Source organism: Candoia aspera, chromosome 2 (assembly GCF_035149785.1).
Source record: "Candoia aspera isolate rCanAsp1 chromosome 2, rCanAsp1.hap2, whole genome shotgun sequence".
NCBI lineage: Eukaryota > Metazoa > Chordata > Lepidosauria > Squamata > Boidae > Candoia > Candoia aspera.
Genome location: NC_086154.1, coordinates 158491093 through 158516322, shown reverse-complemented (window position 1 = coordinate 158516322; position 25230 = coordinate 158491093). Strand labels below are relative to the sequence as shown.

General features: G+C 47.0%; 1 protein-coding gene across 2 annotated transcripts in view; it reads right to left on the bottom strand.

Annotated features, from left to right (window-relative positions):
* Positions 1–20223, bottom strand: part of MAB21L3 (mab-21 like 3) — a 30402-nt gene extending 10179 nt beyond the window's left edge. Inside the window, exons 1-2 of one of the 2 annotated variants that reach the window (XM_063294585.1) lie at positions 19353–20223; positions 2018–2158 (exon numbers count right to left, since the gene is read on the bottom strand). In XM_063294585.1, coding sequence (XP_063150655.1) covers positions 2018–2158; positions 19353–19400 — 189 coding nt within the window. In that variant the 5' untranslated portion in view covers positions 19401–20223. The remainder of the gene's footprint in view (positions 1–2017; positions 2159–19352) is intronic. The other variant, XM_063294586.1, reaches the window with a different exon arrangement.
* Between the last annotated feature and the right edge of the window lie 5007 nt (positions 20224–25230).

Genomic DNA, 25230 nt, shown 5'->3' with positions numbered 1-25230 from the left:
CTGAATCACATGGTTTCTTTCTTTCTCCCCTTTCCATTGTTTTTTATGTCTTATGGATTATCAGAACAGGGGCTAATTATTGCTTTTTGGCTGAGGAGTGGGATAAAAATGCTTCAAATAAACAAGTAACTGTTGTTCCCACCAGAACAACTTAATTTAATTAGAAGGTTGACGTGGCATTTATTAGTGTGATGCAGGTAAACCTGGCAGTATGAATCATGGATACAGATAGGAGATCTTATCTATTCATTTAATTGCCACTGCATATATATTTATTGAATTGGTTCCTATTGTGAAGTTATATTTAATTATTCGGATGTAATATTGCTGGTAAACATAAACTGTATCTATGGGTTGTTCCCCATACCCAGGGCTGGCTTTCAGTTAAGGCTGATAGGCACTGTCCTAGGGCACCAAAGTTTAGGAATGCCAACACCACCTTTCCTCATAAATCATTCTAAAAATGCAAATCTTCACATCGGTGGGAGGTGGCACCATCAGTCAAAGCAGCATAGGGGCAGCTATACCTTTGAGCTGGCACTGCCTTGTCAATGTGCTTTGCTCCTGTCCCTGAGATGAGGGAAAAGTATGTTGCTTTCTACACCACTGCCCTGTCAGCCATCTTTCTACCATGCCTCTGTATTGTGTGTGTGTGTGTGTGTGCGCGCATGTGCCTTCGAGTCATTGTTGACTCTTGGTGACTGCCTGGACTAGTTCCTGCAGTTTTCTTGGCGAGATTCGGGAAGTGGTTTGCCATTGCCTCCTTCCCAGGGGTGAGGGAGAAGGACTGGCCCAGCTGGCTTTGTGCCTGAGGTGGGGCTGGAACTCATAGTCTCCCAGTTTCTAGCCTGATGGCTTAGCCACTACACCAAACTGGCTCTCTCTGCAGTATGGCTGCTAAAAATGTTGCATTCCTTTTTTGTGCATTAGTTGTGTTACTTTCTCTGCAGTGATTAGTTCTTATGGTCTGAGAAAAAGCAGCACCACTTTGCGCTTCTTTTTCTTCACTAAGGAACAACCTTTTGGGAATCTCCTTTAAAACACAGCACTCCCAGCACAAGTGCTGAATTTTAGGAGATAAAAGGGCGGGGCAGGGGGCTCCCCACATAGTACTTGCTGTCCTGATGCAAGTGCTGCTTGGAGAGTCCCTGTTATGGCAAAGACTAGTTGGAATCCTGACCTCCTGGAATATGTTTCATGAGGTTGCTATTCCTACCAGAGTGAAAAAAGAAGAGAATTTCAGCTGCTGAGCAAGAATCTTTTCTCTCCAGCAGTCAAATTAGAGATGGCTGGATGGGGTCCAGCAGGTCACTGACCTCCTCCTCTTCCTCCTCCTCCAGGTGAGTCAGAATGTTCATAGGCTTGTTCTGTTTTTCTACAGAAAGCAATACTCCTCTGCCAGATCATTTCAAGCCTTCAGTGGCAAAATGATACTGAGATGGAGGCTCCGTTGTGAGGATATGCCCTCCACAAATATAAGCAGGCCATCTAGATGCAGGAGCAAGGACTGTGTGGATCAGCCCTATGTATATATAAATTAGAGTTGTATCAGAACGAATCCATCCTAATGCACACCCAATTGGTACTGAGGCTAATACACCCCTCCAGCCGCTTGCACTAAATGGAGAACCTTTGTTCTTTATGTGTGGGGGTACCCTGTGGAATAAGCCATTGAACTAAACTTAGCATCTGCAAGTCATTGGATCCTGGATGACAAGAGGGCCTCTGTTCCACTTGAGCAAAAACGTCCTGCTGAACTCTGGGCTCTTTCTGTAACTTTTGCATACCTCTCAGCTTCCTCTCAATCGTGCCGCCTAGTGATCCTGGATTATCCTTGGATTCCTTCTCCCAAAGCTCCTGACAACATTGCATTGAAATTCAGAGGAAGAACTCCAAAGTGTAAAACATGGTTTCCCTTAATCATGACGTCCACAGTGGAGATATGTGGCTCCCCTCATGAGAGGAATCTGGCAGTCAGCACTCTATCCAAGTGAGAGCAAGGTTCCCAGTCACATACCTTCATGTTATCATTGTGAATGCCAGAACTGGAGACTGCCTGAAAGCGGGGGTCCATCTTGCTAATTTCTGTGGTCAACTGTTGTATGATTTTTTGCACCTCACCCACGGTTTTGGACACCATGTAGTGTCTCAGGACAACCTGCAAAAAAATATTTTTCAATACTTGTATTGCATTATTGAACAAACTATCAGAAATAAATTACATTCTGGAGTTCTATACCTGGAGAGTGCCAGATTGGGAAGCTTGATTTTACCAGATATAACTGTTGAAAAGTGAAACTGTCAATGTATGAACGCTGAACACTGTGAGGGAAGGGTGTGTTCGTACATTGAAAGACTACAAACAGCCAGTGTCAGGGATGGAATTCACTGACTGAGCAAACAGGGAGAGCTATTGCTCTGGCGTTTAACAGGAAGCAAGAGAGTGATCAGAGAGGCCTTGTGTTTTGAGGGGACGGTGGGTTCAGCTGTGAAGATCAACACATTGGGAGGGTCACTCCCCAATAGGTTGAGATTACTAGGATGGTGTCTTGAGAGCTGCTGATCGATTGATGTGGGTGAGTCAAGCAAGCAGAGGGCTCATTCAGACACTGCAGCAAGATGCATTCCTTCCTCCTTTAACATGGCAGGAAAATACGTTGACATAAATGGTGCTGAGTTTTACTGTGCCTCAGTAACAAGGGTGGGCAATGTTGCTGTTTTTACAAGTTTTACCAGGGGGCAGTTTCAAGGCAGTGATTTTTAGACTCCCTGCCATTCTTTTCCCCTTTTACCCAGTGTCACCTGCTGGTGGGAAAAAACAATCAGCAATTGCTCTCCTTTTTTTTTCCTTTTTTAAAATTCATTATTAATTTTTCAAGATATAATTAAGACACATAATGCAGAATATAAGACCGACAGAATACAGGTCTAAAAAAGAAACAGGAAAGGCTAATGCTTTTCTGCTTATTCCTGCACCGTTTTAGCAATCACTGACCTAAACATGTGGTAGAGTAGAATGGGAGGACTCCTGGTGCTCCCTCCCACTTCATCCCACCCCCACCTCCTTACGTTCCCCTGCCAGTCAGCCAGTCATTCAGCAGATGGCTTGTTTTGTTTTTAGGTTCAAGCCTTATTCTTTTTAGCTGATTATTTATTGCCACAGAAATATTGATCGCCTGGAAGAAAGGGAACATTGAGTGATCAACATTCTTCTCAAAGGTGATGCCCATAAACTGTCCTTTTCCTTTCTCTTCATTTTAAAAAGAAAAAAGGAAAAGATATACACAAAAAGAAAACAACTAGTCCTGAGAAACACGGATAGCCAGGAGAGAGTTTTAAGGGAGGAGTGTGGATGATTATGGGTATGTGGGAGGTGATAGCAAGGATGTTAGATGGATTAAGAGCAGGAGTGGGACTAAGGGAGGGTACAGAGAATGGCTCAATAATGAGGGTGGTGGTGGGCAGAGGGAGACATGGCAGAAGGCAAAGGGGGTCACTTTTGGCTATCAGAGGCCAATCCCCATTTCTGGCCCCCATCTTCAGCCCAAAGACAAGGCACCAATTGCTGTTGAATGTCAGGTCTGCCTGAAATAAAATTTGCCTCCTGGTTACATTGCCATATACATACATACATACATACATAGATTTTTACATAGGTAAAAGATAAACATGAAAATATATTAAGAAAAAGATGAAAAAGTTCAGGAAACAGTCCAGATAGAAGACAAAGGGAAAAGATATATAAAGAAGCAACTTCCAATCCTCCTTAGAGCAATTACAAACAAACTTATTATCTCCCCTCCCTCTTTAAGATTACAGTACATGGTTTCCTTCTTCCCATATTCAACCTTTTTAATCAGCAAATCCATAAATCACCAGTTTTGGTTTACATTACCAAAACCTGGATGGGGCAGAGGGGAATCTTACCCTCTTGGAGAAGTGCCCATCTGGGCTTTGCACCAACCTAGCTTGGGGGTAGCAGTTGTCATTTAGGAGATTCTGCTGGCATCAAGAAGCACTTTGTCCCACAGATAATGGGATGTGAGGTCTTTCTAGTGAACCTGAGCTCTAGGGGTAGGTGGGAATGTCGTTTTATGCCATTCTCCTTGCTGCAGGGTGGCTTTCATGCCTGAGCTGCTGGACCTCATCCCTGGTTTCACAGTGCAGTTCCCATGGCTGATTGCTCTTAGGAACTTCAGCTTGGTTTCCCTGGGAGATGATCAGAGGCAGTTGAGTTCATGGTGACCATGAAAGTCATGGACTTGTCCCAGGTCATACAAGGCTTGATGCACACTGGAAGCCACACATTAGATACCATGGCAATAGGGCCAGAACAATGAAAGACACTGTGGTGAAGGAGGAAGAAGGGGAAAACTGCAAAAAAATGTACTTAGGCCTATATGCATATGAAATAATTTTTTCTAGCACCAAACGGTATGTAGAAATTAATATTTTCCAGAAGGTCCAACCTTGTCCAAAAAATATTTATTTTCAAGGACATATGCATGGAACTTCTCACAGGTAACATTCTTCATGTTGTATTTGGTAAGAATGATTCCTCTGACAGAATTAACAGACAGCCAGTTTCTTTCCTTTGTCCACTGTGCATTTATCTGAGAGAATACCCTTTCGACATTAGCACTGTGTCCAGGAATGCAGAAGAAAACTTCATAAATGTTTAGCAACTCTGAGAAACAACTTGCATGTTTGTGACTTTTAAAGTAAGAGCACCACTGTACATGCAAGAGATCTTCAAACAAGTGGCTATTCTGCTCTTTTACAACTACTTTTAAGATTGCAATACTGGTCAAATAACTGTTCATCATCCACAGTAATACCCTTTTCCTTCAGGTACAGTATGCATGGTAACAGCTTGTCAAATGAAGTGTTCTTCCATACATCAAAACAGATCCAGCAAAAACAGTGTAGTTTATCAAAAGTTTTTAACTACTTTTCCAAATACTTCATACATCAACTTAATCTCTTCTGTGAAATACTGACATTCTTTCTCTAGACCTCCTTCATGCAATTTCTTCACAAGCTCTTTAATTTTCAGAGACATAAATGTCTCAGTTTGCCTTTCAGAACTTCAACTGTTGACTGGAGGAGGTTCACCACCTCTATTACTGACAATTCTTCACTCTCAGCTGCTGCAATTTTACCCTGGAAGAGAGACATCAGTGAGTGCAGAAGCCAAATGTAAACTTCGGCAAATTGTTCTCAAAAATATTCTTAATCATAACTGGTGGCTGACTTAACAGAAAGAAAATAATCCTTCAGTGCTGGAAACAACCTCAGTAGTCTCTCAATAGCTGGAAATAGACTAAGCTGTCTGGTTTTACTGTGATACTATCACTGCTGATAGTTAATCTTTATATATTTGCAGAACTCTTTCAAAGTCTTGGTCCGAACTATATTTACAGAAAAGTAATTGAATATCTTCAGTGCAATTGCCTCAACATCATCTTCCAGTAAATCAGTACCATGTTGAATGGAGTTGTGGAGGACATAAGCAGGGCATCCAACACCAACCACAGGCCTGCTATGATTTTCCTTCAGGCACAAAAACACGTTTTTACCACCTTTCCTGTTGACACCTCCAAGGTGCACATTAGCATTGTCACCTGCAAGTGCATCACATTTTGAGGACAGATCATATCTTGCCAAACTCTTCAATATGTATTGTGATATAGTAGCAGACGTTTGTCTGCTACTATATCACAGTAGTCGAGAATCTTTGTCTGGATTCCACCAGCTTTCCAGTCAAAGTACTGAACAACGAGTGGGAAAATGTTCTGTGCTCCATGGTTGCTGGCATCAGTTGCAATTCTAAAAAAATGTCAGTTAGTGACTTTGTGAATTTGGAAATAGTATGAAATGCAATAACATTGTTTATAATTGCCTCAGATTTGATTCTAGCACTTGTTATATTTTTTGCAGCTTCTGCATCATCAAACAATGTATGCAACAAACCAGTGGTTCAGTCTAGTGATTTGTATGACCGATTATGAGTAACTGTAGTGATTGCCTATCCTGATATACTCAGACTCACAAGCAGGTACTTAATGATATCTGATTTATTAAAAGAATAGTATGCAAACACAGAGAAAGCTGAGAATGAATAAAAGCGCACCAAATACAAATTAAAAACCCTCGGCTCGAAACGTAATCCCTCCCCTCGCCCAACTGCAGCAACCACCCCCCTCCCAGGTGCTGGTAACCGTTTTCCACTGATCCTGGGAAAGCAACCTTGAACACATGAGATAACCCAAACACATTCCAAACCAGCAGCCAACAGATAACAACTCCCCGAAGTGGAATCCTCCTCCCTCCCGAGATCACACACGTATCAGGGAAATGACATGCGAAACGTTACGATGTACCAGGAACATTGAAACGGTGAACATGACATACTGCCCCCCCCCAAATACTACGGAGTAGGTTTCATAGGATAAGCAGCATGAAAACGCCTAACTAGAACAGGAGAGTGAACATCGTGGGCAGCCACCCACTCAGGGTGGGGGAAATGTTTCCAGCGGACAAGGTACTGCAGGGTGCTACGAAGTCTGCGGGAATCAAGGACCTCCTTCACCTCAAAATGCTGTTGCCCGTCAATCATGATGGGTGTAGGAGGTGTGGGTTGGACATGCCAGCGATCGGAGTGGTTGACAGGTTTGAGCAAACTGCAATGAAAAACAGGATGTAAGCGTTTCAGATTGTGCGGCAAGTCCAATTTAAATGTAACAGGGTTAATAACTCCAACAATGGGAAAAGGACCAACAAACTTGGGAGCCAACTTTTTAGAGGGCTGAGGGGATTTAATGAACTTGGTGGAAAGGTAGACCTTATCACTGTCATGAGTGCCGTTGAGCTGAAGTCATCAGCGCAATGGCACACATGACAATAGCAAGGAAACAGGAGAAGGGGCTCAAGATAAGTAGCCATCAACTCACAACGACTAACGGCCGACAAACAATAGCTAAACGGATCACGGAGCACACCCAAGCCATCAGCGCTAATACAACGGAGATCGCCCAGCTGACAGCAATCACCGGATGAATAGAAAACCCGATGATGGGCGATCCCGGAACGCCAGCGGGGCCTCGCAACCCCTCACCCACCGGCAGGGCAACGTATTGGACAAAGGGGGGTGACGTGACCGCGAGTGAGGGGGCGCTGACCGGCGCGGGGTATTTAAACCCCGCACCGGCGCGCTCCTGTCACTCTCAGCTTTTTTCCCGACGCTGTACCTGCGCTGTGAATAAACCAGAGCCTGATCCACCGAACCAGTGTCTGAGCATTATTCAAAGGTAGGCAGCGCATGACATAAAGCTGAGAGTCATAAACTCAGCCTCGCTGAGCCCCACCGGACGACAACGAGCCGCGGGAGGAATAGACGGCGAGAAGACCAGCAAGATGAAGCCGGAGCGACGCGGGCAAGGAGGGCGAGCCGCACGGCAAGAAACAGAGGAGGACCGACCGAGGCCAGAGGCACCGGGGACTCCTGGAGCCATGGACGCCCACCCCACCCGACCCGAGCCGCAGCTCCAACCCCAAGGGGAGATGGCGACGGAGGCAACCCGACCGCGGGAGGGAGCAACACACCTTCCGAAACCAGCGGAGGACCCCGCGCCCCACATCGCACCCCAGCAACGGACGTGGAGCGACAGCCCAACGGCGGTCAGCACGGAGGAGGACGATGGAGACACCCAGCAGACGGCGGAGCAAGCGGACCAACGGCAGAGGGAGGAGGAACCCCGCCGGCAACCCACCCCCGCCGACACACCGACGGAACCGGCCCCAGCGGTGGCGCGGACCGTGGACGAGGAGGCACGAGCTGAACTCGCGGCCATGCGGGCCCAACTGACGGAACTCCGGACCATGCTCCAGTCGCTTATGCCCCCCACGCCACCCAACGACGTCCCCGCACAGGCCCACACCCTGAGCGAAGCACCGAACCCCCACGGGCCAGCGGAAGGTCAGCAGACGGCCCAGGCGGACGACACCACAGGCCGGGAAGCGAGAGGAAGGGCCGCGCAAAACGCCCGGGCCCCAAAGGACTTCCCCATCTTCTTCGATGGGAACCCCACGAAACTGTCGTTCTTCATAACGAACGCCAGGGAGTTCATGGGGAGGCACGGACACTCCTACGACTCCGAAGCCGACAAGATCGCCGCCGTGGCGATCAAACTACAAGACAGGGCGGCAGACTGGTACGTCCAACTGTACGAGTCCAGCTCCCCCGCCCTCGCCAACTTCCCTGCCTTCATCAATGAGATGAAAAACTACTTCGAAGACCCCCTAGCCAAAGTGAGGGCGAAAAGCGCACTCCAAAGACTTAAACAGGGCACACGCACTGTCCCAGACTACGCCCTGGAGTTCAAAGCCCTCGCGGGGAAGGTCAGCGACTGGTCCGAGACCACCCTGCTGGAAATGTTCAAAAGGGGGCTCAATCGCGACGTTCTCCAATGGGCCCTCTACCGCGACGACCCAGAAACGCTACACGGGTGGATCCACCTCGCGGGGAAAGCCGAACACGCGCACCGCACCTTCCTCATGACAACCACGGAAGACACAAACTATGCCTGCAAAAAGGTACCCGCACCACACGTGGGGATGGCCGGCCCCATATACCCAAAAAAGAAATTCAATCGGGAGCCCTGCGGGAAGTGTGGCAAACTAGGGCACAAGACGGGGGATTGCTTCGCCAACCGACCGCCGACCAGTGCGCCTAAACCCACCCCGAAAATTAGCCCCAAACCACCCAACCTGGGGCCGCCCCCTCACCGCCGAATGACCGTGGCCACAGCGACACCAGAGGAAGGCTGGGACGCCTACTGGGGGGAAGAGGATAACGTAGACCCCGACCAGCCGGCGGGAAAAGCTCCCCGCCTGCCCTGAAACGCGTTGCGAGGCAGGCGGTGGGACAGCAGCGCGGACCACCTCGACGGAACGACGAAAGCCCCGTAATAATGGCGGCAATCAAACTCTCTGCCGGCAACGGAGCCACCACAGCCGCGGCACTAGTGGACTCGGGGTGCTCAAAAAACCTCATCCACCCCGACCTAGTCGCCAAACTCGACCTCCGCTGCTTCCCCCTCCCCACGCCGTTGGCATTCCACCAGCTGGACGGCTCTACAGCGGGAGGGAAACCAGCCACGCTGCAAACCGAGCCGGTCACCCTGCAAATGGGCACTCACACCGAACGCACATCGTTCGTCGTCACTCACATCGGACGGCCCATTGCAGTCCTGGGGATGCCATGGCTCGCGACAAACAACCCGCGCATCAACTGGGAGACCCGCACCTTCACATTCGGCGACGGCGAGTATCGGGCACCAGTTCCAGCGGGCAGAACCAACCCCACTGTAGGACGAGCGGAGGCGACTACACAGGACAACGCCGCTACCATAGCAGACCTACCGGAACAATACGCCGACTTCTCCGAGGTCTTCGGAGAGGCGGAAGCTGACCAACTACCCCCCCACCGCAAGACGGATTGCCGGATCGACCTGCTGCCCGACGTCCCCTTACCTAGACCAAAGATCTACTCGATGACCCCGAAGGAGATGGCAACCCTCCGGGAGTTCATCGATAAAAACCTAGACAGGGGATTCATAGAGCCAGCATGCTCACCGGTCGGAGCCCCCGTCTTATTCCGGGAGAAGAAAGACGGCACCCTACGGCTCTGCACCGACTACCGGGGCCTAAACGCGGCTTCCCTGTCCAACAAATACCCCTTACCCCTGGTGAAGGACATGCTCGCCCACCTGTCCACGGGCAAAGTCTTTTCCAAATTGGACCTTCGCGAGGCGTACTATCGCATCCGAATCAGGGAGGGGGACGAATGGAAGACTGCGTTCAACTGCCCCCTAGGCGCCTTCCAGTACAAAGTGCTGCCCTTCGGACTCGCGGGGGCCCCTGGGGTGTTCATGCAGCTCATCAATGAGGTACTGCATGAACATCTGTTCAAAGGGGTCCTGGTCTACATCGACGACGTCCTTATTTACACAAAAACGCACGAGGAACATGTGAACCTAGTCAGGCAAGTCCTCGACAAGCTCAGAAGGGCGCAGCTCTATGCCAAGCCTACAAAGTGCGAGTTTCACAAAGCGCGCCTAGACTACCTGGGGTACCGAATCTCCAGGGACGGCATAGAAATGGACCCCGCAAAAGTCGAGGCGGTGCTAAACTGGGAGCGCCCCCGCAACAGACGCCAACTCCAGAGCTTCCTCAGCTTCGCGAATTTTTACAGGTCATTCGCCCGGGGGTTCGCAGAGATAGCCCTCCCCCTAACGGACCTCCTCAAAACCAAAGGGGTGGGGGACACCCGACGCGCCAAGAACCCGGGCACAGTGTTGAATTGGACTCCCGCGTGCCAGACCGCATTCAACAAGCTGAAAGCGCTGTTCACCACGGACCCAATCCTCGCGCACCCGGACCCAGAACGGCCGTTCGTGGTCCAAGCCGACGCCTCAGACTTCTCCCTGGGGGCCATCCTACTCCAAAAGGACCCCACGGGACTCCTGAAACCATGCGCCTACCTGTCAAGGAAGTTCTCCGAGACAGAAAGGCGATGGCACGTCTGGGAGAAAGAAGCCTTCGTGGTAAAATCGGCGCTAGAAACATGGCGACACCTACTCGAGGGAGCCACCCAACCATTCGAGGTCTGGACCGACCACCGGAACCTCGAGGCCCTACGAACGCCCAGACGCCTTAGCCCAAAACAGGTCCGATGGGCCCAATTCTTCAGCCGCTTTAATTTCCAGCTGAAGTTCATGCCGGGCAAAAAGAACTTCCTGGCCGACGCCCTCTCCCGACTGCCCCAAGACAAAGAGCCCGCCCCAGACACCATTGGGACGGTCCTATCCGCCTCGCAACTGGGGATGGCCGTGACTACCCGAAGCGGCGCTCGGAGGCAGCTCGACTCTACGGCGCAGCCGACGGCGGGACAACCTGTGACCAGACGAAGCCAACCTCAACTACCAGGGGGAATGTGCACGGACCTCGCCGCCGCCCTCAAAACCGACCCCTGGTTCCTGGCAAACCCCGACAAGGTAACGATGGCACAGGACCTGGCATGGGGGGAAGGCAGAATCTATGTCCCGGACTCGCAACGCCAAGCGATCTTGCATAGGTCACACGACGCCAAACAAGCGGGACACTTTGGGTTCCTCAAGACCCTACACCTAACTCAACGTCAATTCTGGTGGCCCGCGCTCAGGCGAGATGTAAAAGCATACGTAGCGTCCTGCCCAACGTGCGCTAGGGCCAAACGGGCACCAGGCAAAGCCGCGGGGCTATTACAACGGGTGGCAGAACCCTCCCGCCCATGGGAGGAAATCTCTATGGATTTTATAGTGGACCTCCCACCCAGCCAGAAGAAAACGGCCATTTGGGTGGTGAAGGATTACTTCTCAAAGCAGGCCCACTTCATCCCCTGCACGTCGGTCCCATCCGCACAACAACTAGCCAAACTCTTCCTCATCCACGTGTACAGGCTACACGGATGTCCCGCACGTGTGGTGACCGACAGGGGCACACAGTTCACCTCCAAATTCTGGCGGGCCTTCCTAAAGCTGATGGGGACCCAACAGGCCCTATCCACTTCCTGGTACCCCCAGACGGACGGAGCCACAGAGGTCCTCAATGCCACCTTAGAGCAATTCATACGCTCATATACTAACTATCACCAAGACGACTGGGCTGAACTGCTCCCGTTCGCCGAAGTCGCATACAACAACGCCGTCCACACGAGCACGGGGAAAACTCCGTTCGAGGTAGTCTCGGGGCGCGACTTCGTCCCCATACCGGAGCTACCTCAACCCCCGGAACCCCAGGTGGACGCTAGCGACTGGGGACGGAAGATCGCGGAATCATGGCCAATAATCACGGCGGCGCTGAAGGATGCACAGGCAGCCTACAAAGAGCAGGCCGACAAGCACCGGCGCCAACAACCGACGTTCCAAGCGGGGGATATGGTCTACCTATCCACCAAATTCCTAAAGTCACCCCAACCCTCGAAAAAACTGGGGCCTAAGTACATCGGGCCGTTCCGAGTCACGCAAATAGTGAACCCGGTAGCAATACGCTTGGACCTGCCACACAACCTACGGAGACTCCACCCGGTGTTCCACACCAGCCTCCTGAAACCGGCAACCACCTCTCGATGGCACCCAAGCACGCTACAGCCCTCACCGGTGATGATCGACGGGCAACATCACTTTGAGATAAGGGACATACTCAACTCCCGCAAGCAACGAGGAACTCTACACTATTTGGTCAGGTGGAAATACTTCCCCCACCCGGAATGGGTGGCGGCGCACAACGTTAACGCGCCTGACCTGACCCGGGCATTTCCCCGGGCATACCCCGACAAGCCACAACCAAGGTTAGCAAGCCGTCCCCTGCAAACCCCCCCCGCGGGCCCCCCCGCCTACCGTGCCCCAAGAGAAAGGGCCCCCCCAAGCCCGCGACTTGGGTGGACCTCCCCCCCCCCGGGACTCACTCCCCCCGCCCCGGGCCCACGAGGCAGTGACAAGCGTTCGCCAGCACCCTCCCCCCCGCCCCGGCCACGGGGGAGTGGCAAGCAAGTCAACAGGGCAACCTGGGGGCAACGCCCAGGAGCACAAATAACAAAGGCGACGCACTTTAAATAAAAAAGAAGGGCCCTACCTGGAGCTGATAAGCACCCGACCAGCCACGCCTCTCTCCTCGCCGAACTGAGCCAAACAAACAGGGTGTGGCTGGAGCATGCGCACACCAGGGCGGGACCCGGGCATGCGCACTAAGGACACACCCTGGGAAGGCACGTGGTAGAGGGAGGAGCAAAGGGAGGGGCGACAACTACTCCGGCGGGAATTTCAAAAAAAAAAAAAAAAAAAAGTGCCGTTTGACAGCTCCACCGAGAAAAAGGAAAAAACCAGAAAACCGGGGGGGAGCACTATTCGGACAGGGGGCAGTATGTCATGAGTGCCGTTGAGCTGAAGTCATCAGCGCAATGGCACACATGACAATAGCAAGGAAACAGGAGAAGGGGCTCAAGATAAGTAGCCATCAACTCACAACGACTAACGGCCGACAAACAATAGCTAAACGGATCACGGAGCACACCCAAGCCATCAGCGCTAATACAACGGAGATCGCCCAGCTGACAGCAATCACCAGATGAATAGAAAACCCGATGATGGGCGATCCCGGAACGCCAGCGGGGCCTCGCAACCCCTCACCCACCGGCAGGGCAACGTATTGGACAAAGGGGGGTGACGTGACCGCGAGTGAGGGGGCGCTGACCGGCGCGGGGTATTTAAACCCCACACCGGCGCGCTCCTGTCACTCTCAGCTTTTTTCCCGACGCTGTACCTGCGCTGTGAATAAACCAGAGCCTGATCCACCGAACCAGTGTCTGAGCATTATTCAAAGGTAGGCAGCGCATGACAATCACCAACTTTGAAGGAAGGCTGGAGCGCTCTCTTCTTATCGGCATGGAGTTTGTAGGTGGATTGGGCATCTGCCAACACTTGCTTCATCTTCCTGGGCAAGGAGGGAGATTTCCCTGACGACTTTCCCGGATGCTCCTTGGTCTTTCCTTTCGGGCACGCCGCTGCTCGGTGTCCTTCCTTCCCACATTGGAGGCATTGCCCCTTTGCAAAACGGCTCTCCTTCTCCTCCTGCCAGGCTGTGTGCCCCGTTCTGCCCGTGGTGCCCGGGGACTTGGCCGCTCTCATCATAGCCATTTGCTTGGGACCCTTCTTGCTTTGTGCAAACTTAGCGTGGGCTTGCTCAACGTTCCCAGCTAGCTGGATCCAGTCGTATAGGGTAGTAGGATCTGCTCTTCCCAACGACCATCTCAGCAACTCGGGTCTCAGACCATCCTTAAACATTTCTATTAAAGTCGTTGGTGACCAATCATCCACCTTTGCAGCTAAGGCTTGGAATTCTAGGGCATAATCTGCAACGGATCTTGATCCTTGGATCAGTTCCCTCAGAGCCACCTTGGCTTTCTCTTTAGCTAGCGGGTCAGCAAAATGCAACTTGAGTGCCCACAGGAATTCTTCGAAGTCGTCTAATTCCAGGGCATCCATCTCAGTTAATTGGACAAACCAATCAGCCGCCCTCCCCTTCAGTTTGGTGGCCACAGCATTTATCTTAGCCCTTTCAGAAGGAAACCGCCTCCCAAACTCCTCCATATAGCTTTTAGCATTGATCAGGAAAAATGACAGCTTAGTAGGATCCCCATCAAACTTGACAGTGAAATCCCTGTATCTTGCGCCCTGTGGGCTCCTCTTCCTCTCCTTCGGCCCAGCCCTTCTCTTGGACACCGGGGATCTTCCCTCTCGGGGGGTGGAATTCGAAACCCAGACTTTGGGATTTCTCTTCCCATCCTTATCTTTCCTCCTTCCTCTGTCTTCTGAACGCCATGGGGGCGATGGGGATGAACGTCTGGGACTGCGGGATGGTGATCCCGCCTGATGCCTCCTCCGATCCTTCTTCCTCACACCCGAGGGGGGGTGGGGAGAGATGGGGACGACTGTCTGGAGCGATGCTCCCTTCCCCCTCTGTCCTGGTCCCACAACGCCAATGATATTTTCATCATCATTTCTTCCAGGGATTGTATCCTGGCTTCCCACCCTTGTAACCTCTCAGGGGTCTCGGAGTCCTCCGACCCTCTCTTATCGGTCCTGGCTACGTTTGGGGACAGCGGGTACCTCTGCTTCCAAGACGTCTTAGACATCCCTGGTAGGGTTCCCTGTTCCTCATCCGACGTCACCTGATCGGCCGGCGATTCTTCTGCTTTCTTAACCACTTTAGATTTCACAGTTTTCCCTTCCGCTGGACTGGAACTCGAAGTCTCCGGTAGGTCCTCCGACTCCGGAGTAGGGACCTTGTCCCTTCTCTTTACCGTGGAGTCCGGCTCCCCCGCACTTGAGTATTCACTTTCCCCTGAGTAAGGAGTAGGCTCAGTCATCACTAACTTTATTTCCTCACAGATTACTCTGGAAGGATGTTAACGGTAAAATTTTAGGATTCTCAGCTTTATGTAGTGATTGCCTATCCTGATATACTCAGACTCACAAGCAGGTACTTAATGATATCTGATTTATTAAAAGAATAGTATGCAAATACAGAGAAAGCTGAGAATGAATAAAAGCGCACCAAATACAAATTAAAAACCCTCGGCTCGAAACGTAATCCCTCCCCTCGCCCAACTGCAGCAACCACCCCCCTCCCAGGTGCTGGCAACCGTTTTCCACTGATCCTGGGAAAGCAACCTTGAACACATGAGATAACCCAAACACATTCCAAACCAGCAGCCAACAGATAACAACTCCCCGAAGTGGAATCCTCCTCCCTCCCGAGATCACACACATATCAGGGAAATGACATGCAAAACGTTACGATGTACCAGGAACACTGAAACGGTGAACATGACAGTAACTGTGTGAAATGCTGAAGTTGTTTTGATGGCATCTGCTCTTTTAAACACTGTTTTTAGGCTGAAAAAATTACATTATTTTACTTGATGAAGCTGAATCCTTTATTATATTTTTGTGCTTCTCACTGTGAACATGATACCTCAAATCAGTAGACCCTTATTAGCAATGGATAGATAACTGTCACAAAGCAAACACTTTGCTTCATTTTAATTGATTCTCTGAACGAAGTAGAGATACTTACTCTTCATACTGTTTGAAAATTTACATTTTCTTTTAACTAAAGTCATTTTACTCAATGGGCAGTACAAAAATACTAATTATCATTAACAGAAAGAAAAACTTGCTAGCGGTAATATAGAATCGACAATGCACTTATCAAATTTCACCACAGAAATGTATGACAAGTCATGTGATCGATAGACTACAGTGACCATAGATTTGAAGGGGCTGGTTTGAAGCTGATTGCTGGAATTGGGAAATAAATTAAATAACGTAAATCTAGGCTGTCACATCTATCAATGGACAAGGGAAAGAAAGAAGCAGACTGTTTGCAGGATCATAATTCACACAACTTCGAATGACTATTGTTGTGAAAACAGTCCAAAAAAAAAAAGAAGAAGAAGAAGAAAACCCAAGACACTCAAACAGTTGGGCAATATTTGATTTTAAGGCTATGCCTGCTGGAGAACATGAGGACAAAAAGGAGGACAAATCCTCCTTTTGCTGGACATCTAATAATCCTAGCTTTGGGAATAGTGGAACAGTGAATTCAAGAAGTGGTTGCTAAGATGCAAAGACAAAAAAAGGAAGGAAAAAGGAAAAAAAGAATATGAGATAATTATTCATACATCAAAATTAGTCCCTGAATTGCATTCTGGTTTGGAAGGCAGTGGGGTCTCTGTTTAGATAGTTAATTGCCTGGACAGGGGACTAAAATGGTAAATTGGTGGGGGGTGGGGGTATTTTACCTGATCCATGTTCCCAAACTGGAAATCCAGAGCTGGATTTCGGCAAAAAGTAAACAAGCTACAGTTTAGAGCCTTAGTCTCAAGGGGCTTCTCAGAATTTCAGAGTTTTTTTTTCATTTGTTACATTTTTATTATAATTTCATATATAGAAGTCTCCATAAATTAAGCCATCCTGTATGGCTCATATAACCCTCATTAATTAAGATATGTTTTGTTTCTGCATGCATTTGCATCTTCTCTTCAAAGAAGGCTCTTCCCCCCCCCCCGCCCCCCCATCACAGGGTTGTTCCACATCTTGACAGCACTCTTGGCAAGTTCAGTTGTTACAGAGTATTATCATGTTTTAGCATTGGCCAAATAGAGCTTCTATGGCTTCCCACAGCTTAGGGCCTCATCATGTCTAAATCTGGCCCTTTGGGAATGATTCACGTTAGTCTCATCCCTAATGTGACCAAAAGGCTATGAAGGCTACTTCAGGAGCCTAGGATCCAGTCATCAAATGAGTGGAGTCATCTGATGACAATTATTTCTGGAAATTGCCAAGGGGTTGATAACACACTTTATCAATGCTGCAAAAATCAAACAGAGAAAAGCTATATTTGCTTCTGCTGCAGGACTTTCCCAAGGACTGATGATCCATAGTTACGTTTGTCATCTATGTTAGCTGATATAAAAAGTCCTGGGCAAAGTCATAATGATTAACACAAAAAGGCACCCAGTATTTTACATTATAACAACTATCTTGGAGACTTTGAATCACCTGTCTTAAGCTTACTGGACAGGCATGCAACAGAATGTAAGTCCATGGCCACTATGAATTTTACTACTGTTTACACAGAGAGAGCTGTTTATTTATGCAATTAAAAATACTGTAGCTAAATGGTATTTCACCATTCAGCTTTCTACTTTTATTTTCATTTTCTGCAAAAATATTAATACCTTAAAACTCACAGGAAAAGAACTATCAACATATTGTTCTGTTGATCTTGATCTCATATTTTAAAGTAGCAAGGTCATCTCCAGTGCTGGCTCAAGAGTATATGGGGCCCCTAGACCACACTGACTGATGGCACCACCACTTGCCTATGCAAAGATCTGCAATGCAAAGATTTGTGTTTTTAGAATAGCCATTGTTGTCTGAAGGAGGGGAGCCATTGACACCCTCTAAGCTTTGGTGCCCTAGGCCAGTGCCTACTCCACCTTCACGTAAAGTTGGCACTGCTTATAAACAAGTAACGATGTTTAGCTGTTGTTTATCATCTTGTAAAACCTATTTGTCACCAATAATCACAAGCCAAGAGTGGACCAGAATTGGATGCTACACTCTGCATTGCTTTGATCTGTGTATCTATAGCTATTTCTTGTATTGCTTAAAAATGAAAACGAAACAAAAAATCATGCACACACAGACACCAATTTTGTCCTTAATGCAAAAGGACTGGGGAAAGAATTGATTTTATTACATACATTTGAAAATTGGGCTTGGCCCATAAAAAACACCATTGCCAAAATAATTTTTTGGTTATTTAGGTACCACGAGATTATTTTCTAGCTTCTATAAAGTGTATAATGCTATTACAAAATTCAATGCCTTACAAAGTAAGTTTGAAAATTTGAATAGTTCTTGAAAAAAGAATTACTGAGAAAATCTTAAGACAAATTAGTAGTGACATGGGAGATCTGTTTTTGAAAATATGTATACTGTATACCACATAGAGTTTTGTTGGCAACCATGTTGATGTAGTTTACTGCTGCCTTCTTCCAGATTTGAGTTTGGAGTGCTAGGTGAGTCGGCTTCCCGCAAGGTGAAACAGAGGCCCACCAGTTCTCATCCCCTCGGTGGATTAGTCTTCTCTCCTCTCCCTCCCCTTTCAAACTTACTAGAAGATGATCCTACCAGGAGCTCATGCTCTCACTGGCATCATTATCGGTATCATTAAAGCTACTGAGCCTTCTCACTATATCAAGATGGTAAGAAGATAACAGATTAAGTGAATGGATGACATAATGGAGATCATATGGACATTTTTGGAAGAGCTACTAATTATCACCAGGGGCAGGTCAATTGGATGCATTTGTCTATTCAGTCACCAGGGGTCAGTCTTAATTTGATGGCACCTAATTAACTAATTTATTCCATAAATTGGGGAATATATTTGAATATGCTTTTTTCCCATGCCTTTATAATTCATCTGTTCACAAGATCATGCTTTTCCTGTCGAGCACCTACCAGTTTTAGCCAAAATCCAAGCCCCTCCCCTTCACAGCATTATTTTCTTTTTAAAAAACGTGTGGGATTTCCTGTCACAAGTTATAGCTATTTTGGTCCAAAAAATATAGGAAAAAAAAAAAAGGACTTCTTTAAGAGGTTGCCTGCTGCTAGTATTTCTCCATAATGGGCAGCCATGGATGTAGATCAGAAAAGAGGCACAAGATCGGCCCTTCATTAACAGAATGAGTACTCTGCCTGGTGCGCAGGAACAGCAGCCTCCCAACTCTTGAGCCTTCCAGATGTTTTTTGCTGGAACTCTTTGGGTTCAGTAGCAGATAAATCCATGCAGAAAGTATTTGTAAAAACAGGGAAAACTGTGAAATGATAAAATAGCTATGCAAAGTAAAAAAAAAAGTTCCACAAGAGAATCTGCACTATAATTTATGTTCACTAAACTCAGAATCACCACCAGTTTCATATTTCTTCACAGTGGTTTGAAGACAGATTAAAAATTGAAGATTAAGTTCCACTTTTTGTTGAACTTTCCTGAAATCCCAGTCCTTTAGTATTTCATCTATAATATGACAGCTAAGTACAGACCAGCATAAGATGTTCCACAATTTATCCTACACAGAAGACAGAGTTTGGAGATTTTCAGCACAGGATGATCAAGAACAGAATCTAAACCAGGATTCCAATCTCTAGATACAGGAAAGACTGACAGCATTTCCTTACCTTATTCTGAATGTACCGGTCTACAGTTTCATCTGTGAGTTGCTTCATAGTAAGGATTTGCCTCCTATGTCTATTCAAGGAAAAGCTTTCTGATACTAACGCAGAAGCAACAGTCAAGAATTTCACCTCTGGTTTTCTTGTCTGCTATCTCAACTTGTTTTCCCTACAGATAAAGAAAGGAAGCAATTCTTCCGTTGATTCCACATTACAGAATTCATCCCCACTTAACTGACACCCCCAGCCCACTAATTTTTGTTTGCTTGTAGAATTTTTTAATGGCAGTTCTTCCATATATTGGAGAAATTTAGATAGCAAATATCAGAACATTTTCTGAGATATAGGTTCTGATTGCCATGCATTCCCTTGTTCAGTCCAACTCTTCCCCATATCATTGTAAAGTATTCTGTTTTCGTCCAACCCTTTGCTTCTGCATCTGTGAGCCTGTTTTTACCCACTTTTTGAATTGTGGTCTGTGGCCTTTGCTCCTTCTCTCTCATTTCTCTCTCGTTATATTGACAGTAAATGCCACACCACTTGGGCCTTGCCTGTCATTTGCTTTTCTTTCTTGACTGTAAATACATAAGTCAGCTGTCTCTCTTTAGTTGCCTAAAGAAGCAGAAACACATGCAAACTATATAGAAAAGGAAAGCAACTGATTGGCCCCTATATCAGTTGAAAAGAAGTTAGTGATGATTTGCAAAAAGTTGCTCCCTGAGCTTCCTGTCCAGTTGAGTATGAATCCTGAATGTCTGTAGCTTGTGTTGAGCAATCAGGACAGATTGCAGGTTCTGTGGGTGTACCACCTATTCCATAGCTCATCAGTCTCCCTGCCTGGGCTGACAGTCTTGGTCTTGGACCCGGTGTTGAGAACTTCCAGATCACAGGTCCTGGAGATATCAGATCCTGGAGGACCTGAACATACAGTATACGCTGAGGATGTTTGTTCTAGAGCAGCCCAGGACTTCAGGTCTGCATGACAACCATGGGGCTGACCCTGTTGAGGTTTTCCTACTAATAGATTAAGACTGCTATTGTAACAAATCATTTTGGCCAGGTGAAGGGGTTGTATTAGATTGTCTCCTCTCACGTGCTTCATGCAAATAGCCTGGGGGATGGGGAGGACCTGCCCGGACTTGTTCTTCACTTCTTTTTTTTCTCTCTGCTGGAAATGTAGCTCAGCAAGGCTTGCTCCAAAAAGGGAGCTAGGTCCTTTAAATGTTTTGCTTTTGTTTTTGTTTTCTGTAAATAAATTATTTTTATAGAAATGCTTGGTGTGTGACTTTTTTGACCTCTCCTGGGCTAAAGGCTTTCCCAGCATTCTGCAACAGGTTATGTGCCCAGTAAACAACGCAGTAAAACCCAGAGAGAAAAGAGAGGTCAGCTCCACACCTCGTGCACAATTTAAAGGCAGGTAGCAAAGACCTGTGAAGATTTTCTTTGGAGCCACCTGGAGATTTTCCAGCAACTGCCGGTCTGCAGGACTTAGAAGCTAGCTGAGGTGACTTGCAAAAGAAGGAAGAAGCCATGGCTACCTCCCAGCCCTCAGCGATGCCTCTGGAGCGCCTATCAGAGACCAACTATTTGAATTGGGCCCTGAAGATGGAGATGTATCCTCGCAGAGAGAATCTTTGGCTGCAAATTGGTGAGCAAACCCCCCAAAATCCCAATGCTGAATGGCTGAGACAGGATGAGCGGGCTAGAGCCACCATTATCTTGGGAGTTGAGGACAATCAGCTAGTCCACGTGCGAGGCATGCAGTCTGCAAAGCAACTTTGGGACGCTTTGAGAGACTTACATGTAAAGGCAACAGCAGGGAGTAAAGTTACTCTGACAAAAAAAGCTGTACAGAGCCTACCTTGCAGAAGGAGATAGCCTTCCTGAGCACCTGCATTTTATTCAGCAGCTGTTTGTTGAGTTGCAGGAGAGAGGAATGGAATTTACACCTCTCACAAAATCCTATATCCTCCTGTCCTCACTGAATGAAACGTGGGACACGCTGATTTGTACCCTGGAGGCTATGCCTGAGGCAGACCTCACCCCATCGTATGTTACACAGCGCTTACTCGCTGAATGGGAGAAGAGAGAGGAAAGATCCCCCCCCATCTCTTCTGGAAAGCTGCAATACCAGAAAATGAGGGAAAAGAAGGGAAAGGAACCTGAGGCCACAGCACTAGCCAGCCAGCGATGCTTCACTTGTGGTTCAGCTGGACATTTGCAAAGAGACTGTGCCATGAGACCCAAGAGTAGAAAGACAGAGCAGAAGAACACAAGGGCAACACAGAAGAAGGCTCTTCAGACAACCCAAATTGCACAGGTTGCTGAGAAGGGTAATTCTGATGTATGGGTGTTAGATTCTGGGGCCAGTTGTCATTTATGTAATTGTAAAAGCTCTTTTGTGTCACTGTCTAAAACTGAAAGACAAAGTGTATCTTTGGCTGATGGGTCTGTCACCAAAATTGTGGGACAAGGTGACTTGTATTTATCCTGCTTAGGAGAAACTGTAAAAGGTGTGTTGTATGTGCCAAATTTACAATCAAACCTTTTATCTGTGGCACAATTGGCTGCAACAGGGTATATCATAACATTTAAGAAAAATGGTTGTGAGATACGTAAAAATGGGAAATTGTGTGCTACTGGTATGTTAAAAGACTCCTTGTACATTGTGCAAAATGCAAGGAAGCCAAGCTGCAAGGCTGCAGTTGGCAACACACCATATCATGACCAATGTGTACACCTGATGCACAGGAGATTTGGTCATGCTAATATCAAGTATATAGCACAAATGCCACAGCTGTGTGCTGACCTAAAGATAAAACCCTGTGATAAATACTTAGATTGTGTAGTTTGCAAAGAATGCAAAACACTAAAAGCTCCTGTGAGTAAGCACAGTGACAGAGTTACAACTAGACCTTTGGAAATTGTACACTCTGATATTATTGGTCCTTTTGCTCCAAGTCTTGGACAAGCAAGGTATGCAATGACCATCATTGATTTCTCAAGATACACATTTATCTACATCTTAAAACATAAAGATGAGGCATTTGAGAAATTTAAAGGTTTTGTGACATGGGCAAATGGAAAATTCCCTAGGCCTGTATCTGCACTCCAATGTGATAGAGGAGGAGAATACCTTTCTCACAAATTCAGAAGGTTCCTAGTGGAAAAAGGGATAGAACAAATTCTTTCTAACCCGTACACCCCTCAGCAAAATGGTGTTGCTGAAAGAAAGGGCAGAAACTTGCAAAATGCGATGGAATGCATGTTAAAAGATTCACGATTATGTTTTAAGTTCTGGGGAGAAGCTATATCGACTGCTTATGTTCAGAACAGGTTGTATAACTCTATGATTCAGGACACTCCATTCCATTTGTTTTATGGTGTGAAACCAAAGGTAAGCCATCTTAGATTGTTTGGTAGCACTGCATGGGTTCACATTCCAAAACAGCAGAGAAGGAAAGGAGGCCCCACAACAAAGAAAGCCATCTTTGTTGGCTATGAACAAAGCCAGAGGAGCTACAGGTTCATAATGGGAGAGAAATTAATAATTAGCAAAAGCGCTTCTTTTGCTGAACAAAACTGGGGGAGATTAAATTCTAGCTCTCCAGTTGAACTGACCACCACAAGAGAACAGCAAGGACTTGCTGATGGTGATCTTTTGCCTGATGAGGACATTAAACCAGAAAAGCAAACTGAAGATCTGTCTGATGAGATAGATGCTTCTCAGGAAAGTGATAGGAGTCAAAATTTAAGCCCTGTATTACCTCGCAGATCTCAGAGGAGTAATAAAGGCGTTCCTCCATCACGTTTTCAGGCTGAAACAGTAAAGGCTTTTCACATATTCACAGAACCTGAGTCTTTAGAACAAGTGAATGCTTTACCACCTGAGATTGCACAAAATTGGCATTCTGCCATGCAACAGGAATTAGCATCCTTGAAAGAAAATAAAACATGGAAACTGGTAAATCTACCTCCCAATGAACGCTGTCTGGGTTGTAGGTGGGTTTTCAAACTGAAAAGGGATGCTGATGGCAAAATCCAAAAATATAAAGCAAGGTTGGTTGCAAAAGGGTTCACTCAAAGGAAAGATTTAGACTTTGACAAGACTTTTGCACCAGTTACTAAAGGTGAATCAATTAGATTACTGTTAAAAGTTGCTGCACTCAAGGGAATGTCAGTTAACCACTATGACATTCAAACTGCATTTCTCTATGGTGATTTAGACCACAGATTATACATGCAGCAACCCCCTGGCTATGAAAAAGGGGAGAATCTAGTCTGTGAACTGCAGAAGTCAATCTATGGGTTAAAACAAGCTGCTAAATCCTGGAACCAAAAAGTAGATGAAAAACTGCAGAATTTTGGTTTTGAAAAAGGAAAAGCAGATCCCTGTGTATATATGAAGAAGGACAAACAAGGCTGTATGTATCTGCATTTATGTTGATGATTTGCTGCTATTCACATCAACAGAAAAACAAAGGCTTGATTTTGAAGCCTGCATGAAAAGCCATTTCATATTAAAAAGCCTTGGAGTTGTGACCAATTACCTAGGTTTGGAAAAACACAGGAAGAAGGATGGTAGCTTTCTGTTAAACCAAAGGGGAGATAATGGTAAAGTAATGTGAATGGAAAGACATATAAAGGTGTCAGAGAAGATTGGTTATGCATCTTAATCTGTAGTGTAAAAAGGGGAGTGTTGAGGTTTTCCTACTAATAGATTAAGACTGCTATTGTAACAAATCATTTTGGCCAGGTGAAGGGGTTGTATTAGATTGTCTCCTCTCACGTGCTTCATGCAAATAGCCTGGGGGATGGGGAGGACCTGCCCGGACTTGTTCTTCACTTCTTTTTTTTCTCTCTGCTGGAAATGTAGCTCAGCAAGGCTTGCTCCAAAAAGGGAGCTAGGTCCTTTAAATGTTTTGCTTTTGTTTTTGTTTTCTGTAAATAAATTATTTTTATAGAAATGCTTGGTGTGTGACTTTTTTGACCTCTCCTGGGCTAAAGGCTTTCCCAGCATTCTGCAACAGACCCAACATCATTTGCCCAATGCATATTGCAGGGCATGCTATGGATGTGGTTTTCCAGCTCAATCTGAAGGAAAGTGATCTGAATGGGGGAGATCTAACAGTTGCCCCCAGGTTGTGGCAGTTCATTTCTGGTGAAGTTTAGACTGTCTGCAGCTTTTCCTTTCTGCAAGGTTGGAGGATCTATTAAGATAATCTGAATTGCTTGCTGGTATGGCTAGTGCTCCTGTTGATGCTCTGTGGAATCTCTCCCTGCCCACAGAGCAGCACCTTGGGATACTTCTGAGCAGAGGGCTATGAAGCAAGTGGGTGACAGCTAGAACATAAGAACACATGTTGAATATGATCGAACACAGCTCAGAGCCCATTATCAGGCCTACCTGGTGGTACTGAGGGTGATGAAGAAACTTGTTTTCTCAGTGTCACCCAACAGAGCTTTTCTGACTGGTGAGGTGCTTGTTGCAATCTGGCCCAAAGAAAGAAGCTGCTGTACTTTGGTAGCAGGCTGAGAGAAACATAAGATGCTTGGAAGATAAAAGTTGCTCACATTCACCATGATTTAGTCTTCCCAATTAATGCATCTCCTGAAGTGAAAATGTCCAGAGGATTATCCTGTCCTGTTATATTGGATGAATTTCAATTGCTGAGACCTGAGGTGGACAAGGTGTTTGGATGTATTTGGTCTGCCACTTGTGTACCTGAACTTTGCCCTTCTTGGCTTATCAAATCATGTCCACAAGGTTGTAAATGCCTCATTGAGAGAAGGAACGGTTCCAGCCTCCTTAAAAGAGGCGGTGATCAGACCTCTCCTGAAGAAACCAAACCTAAACCCAGAGGATAAAAACAACTATAGGCTA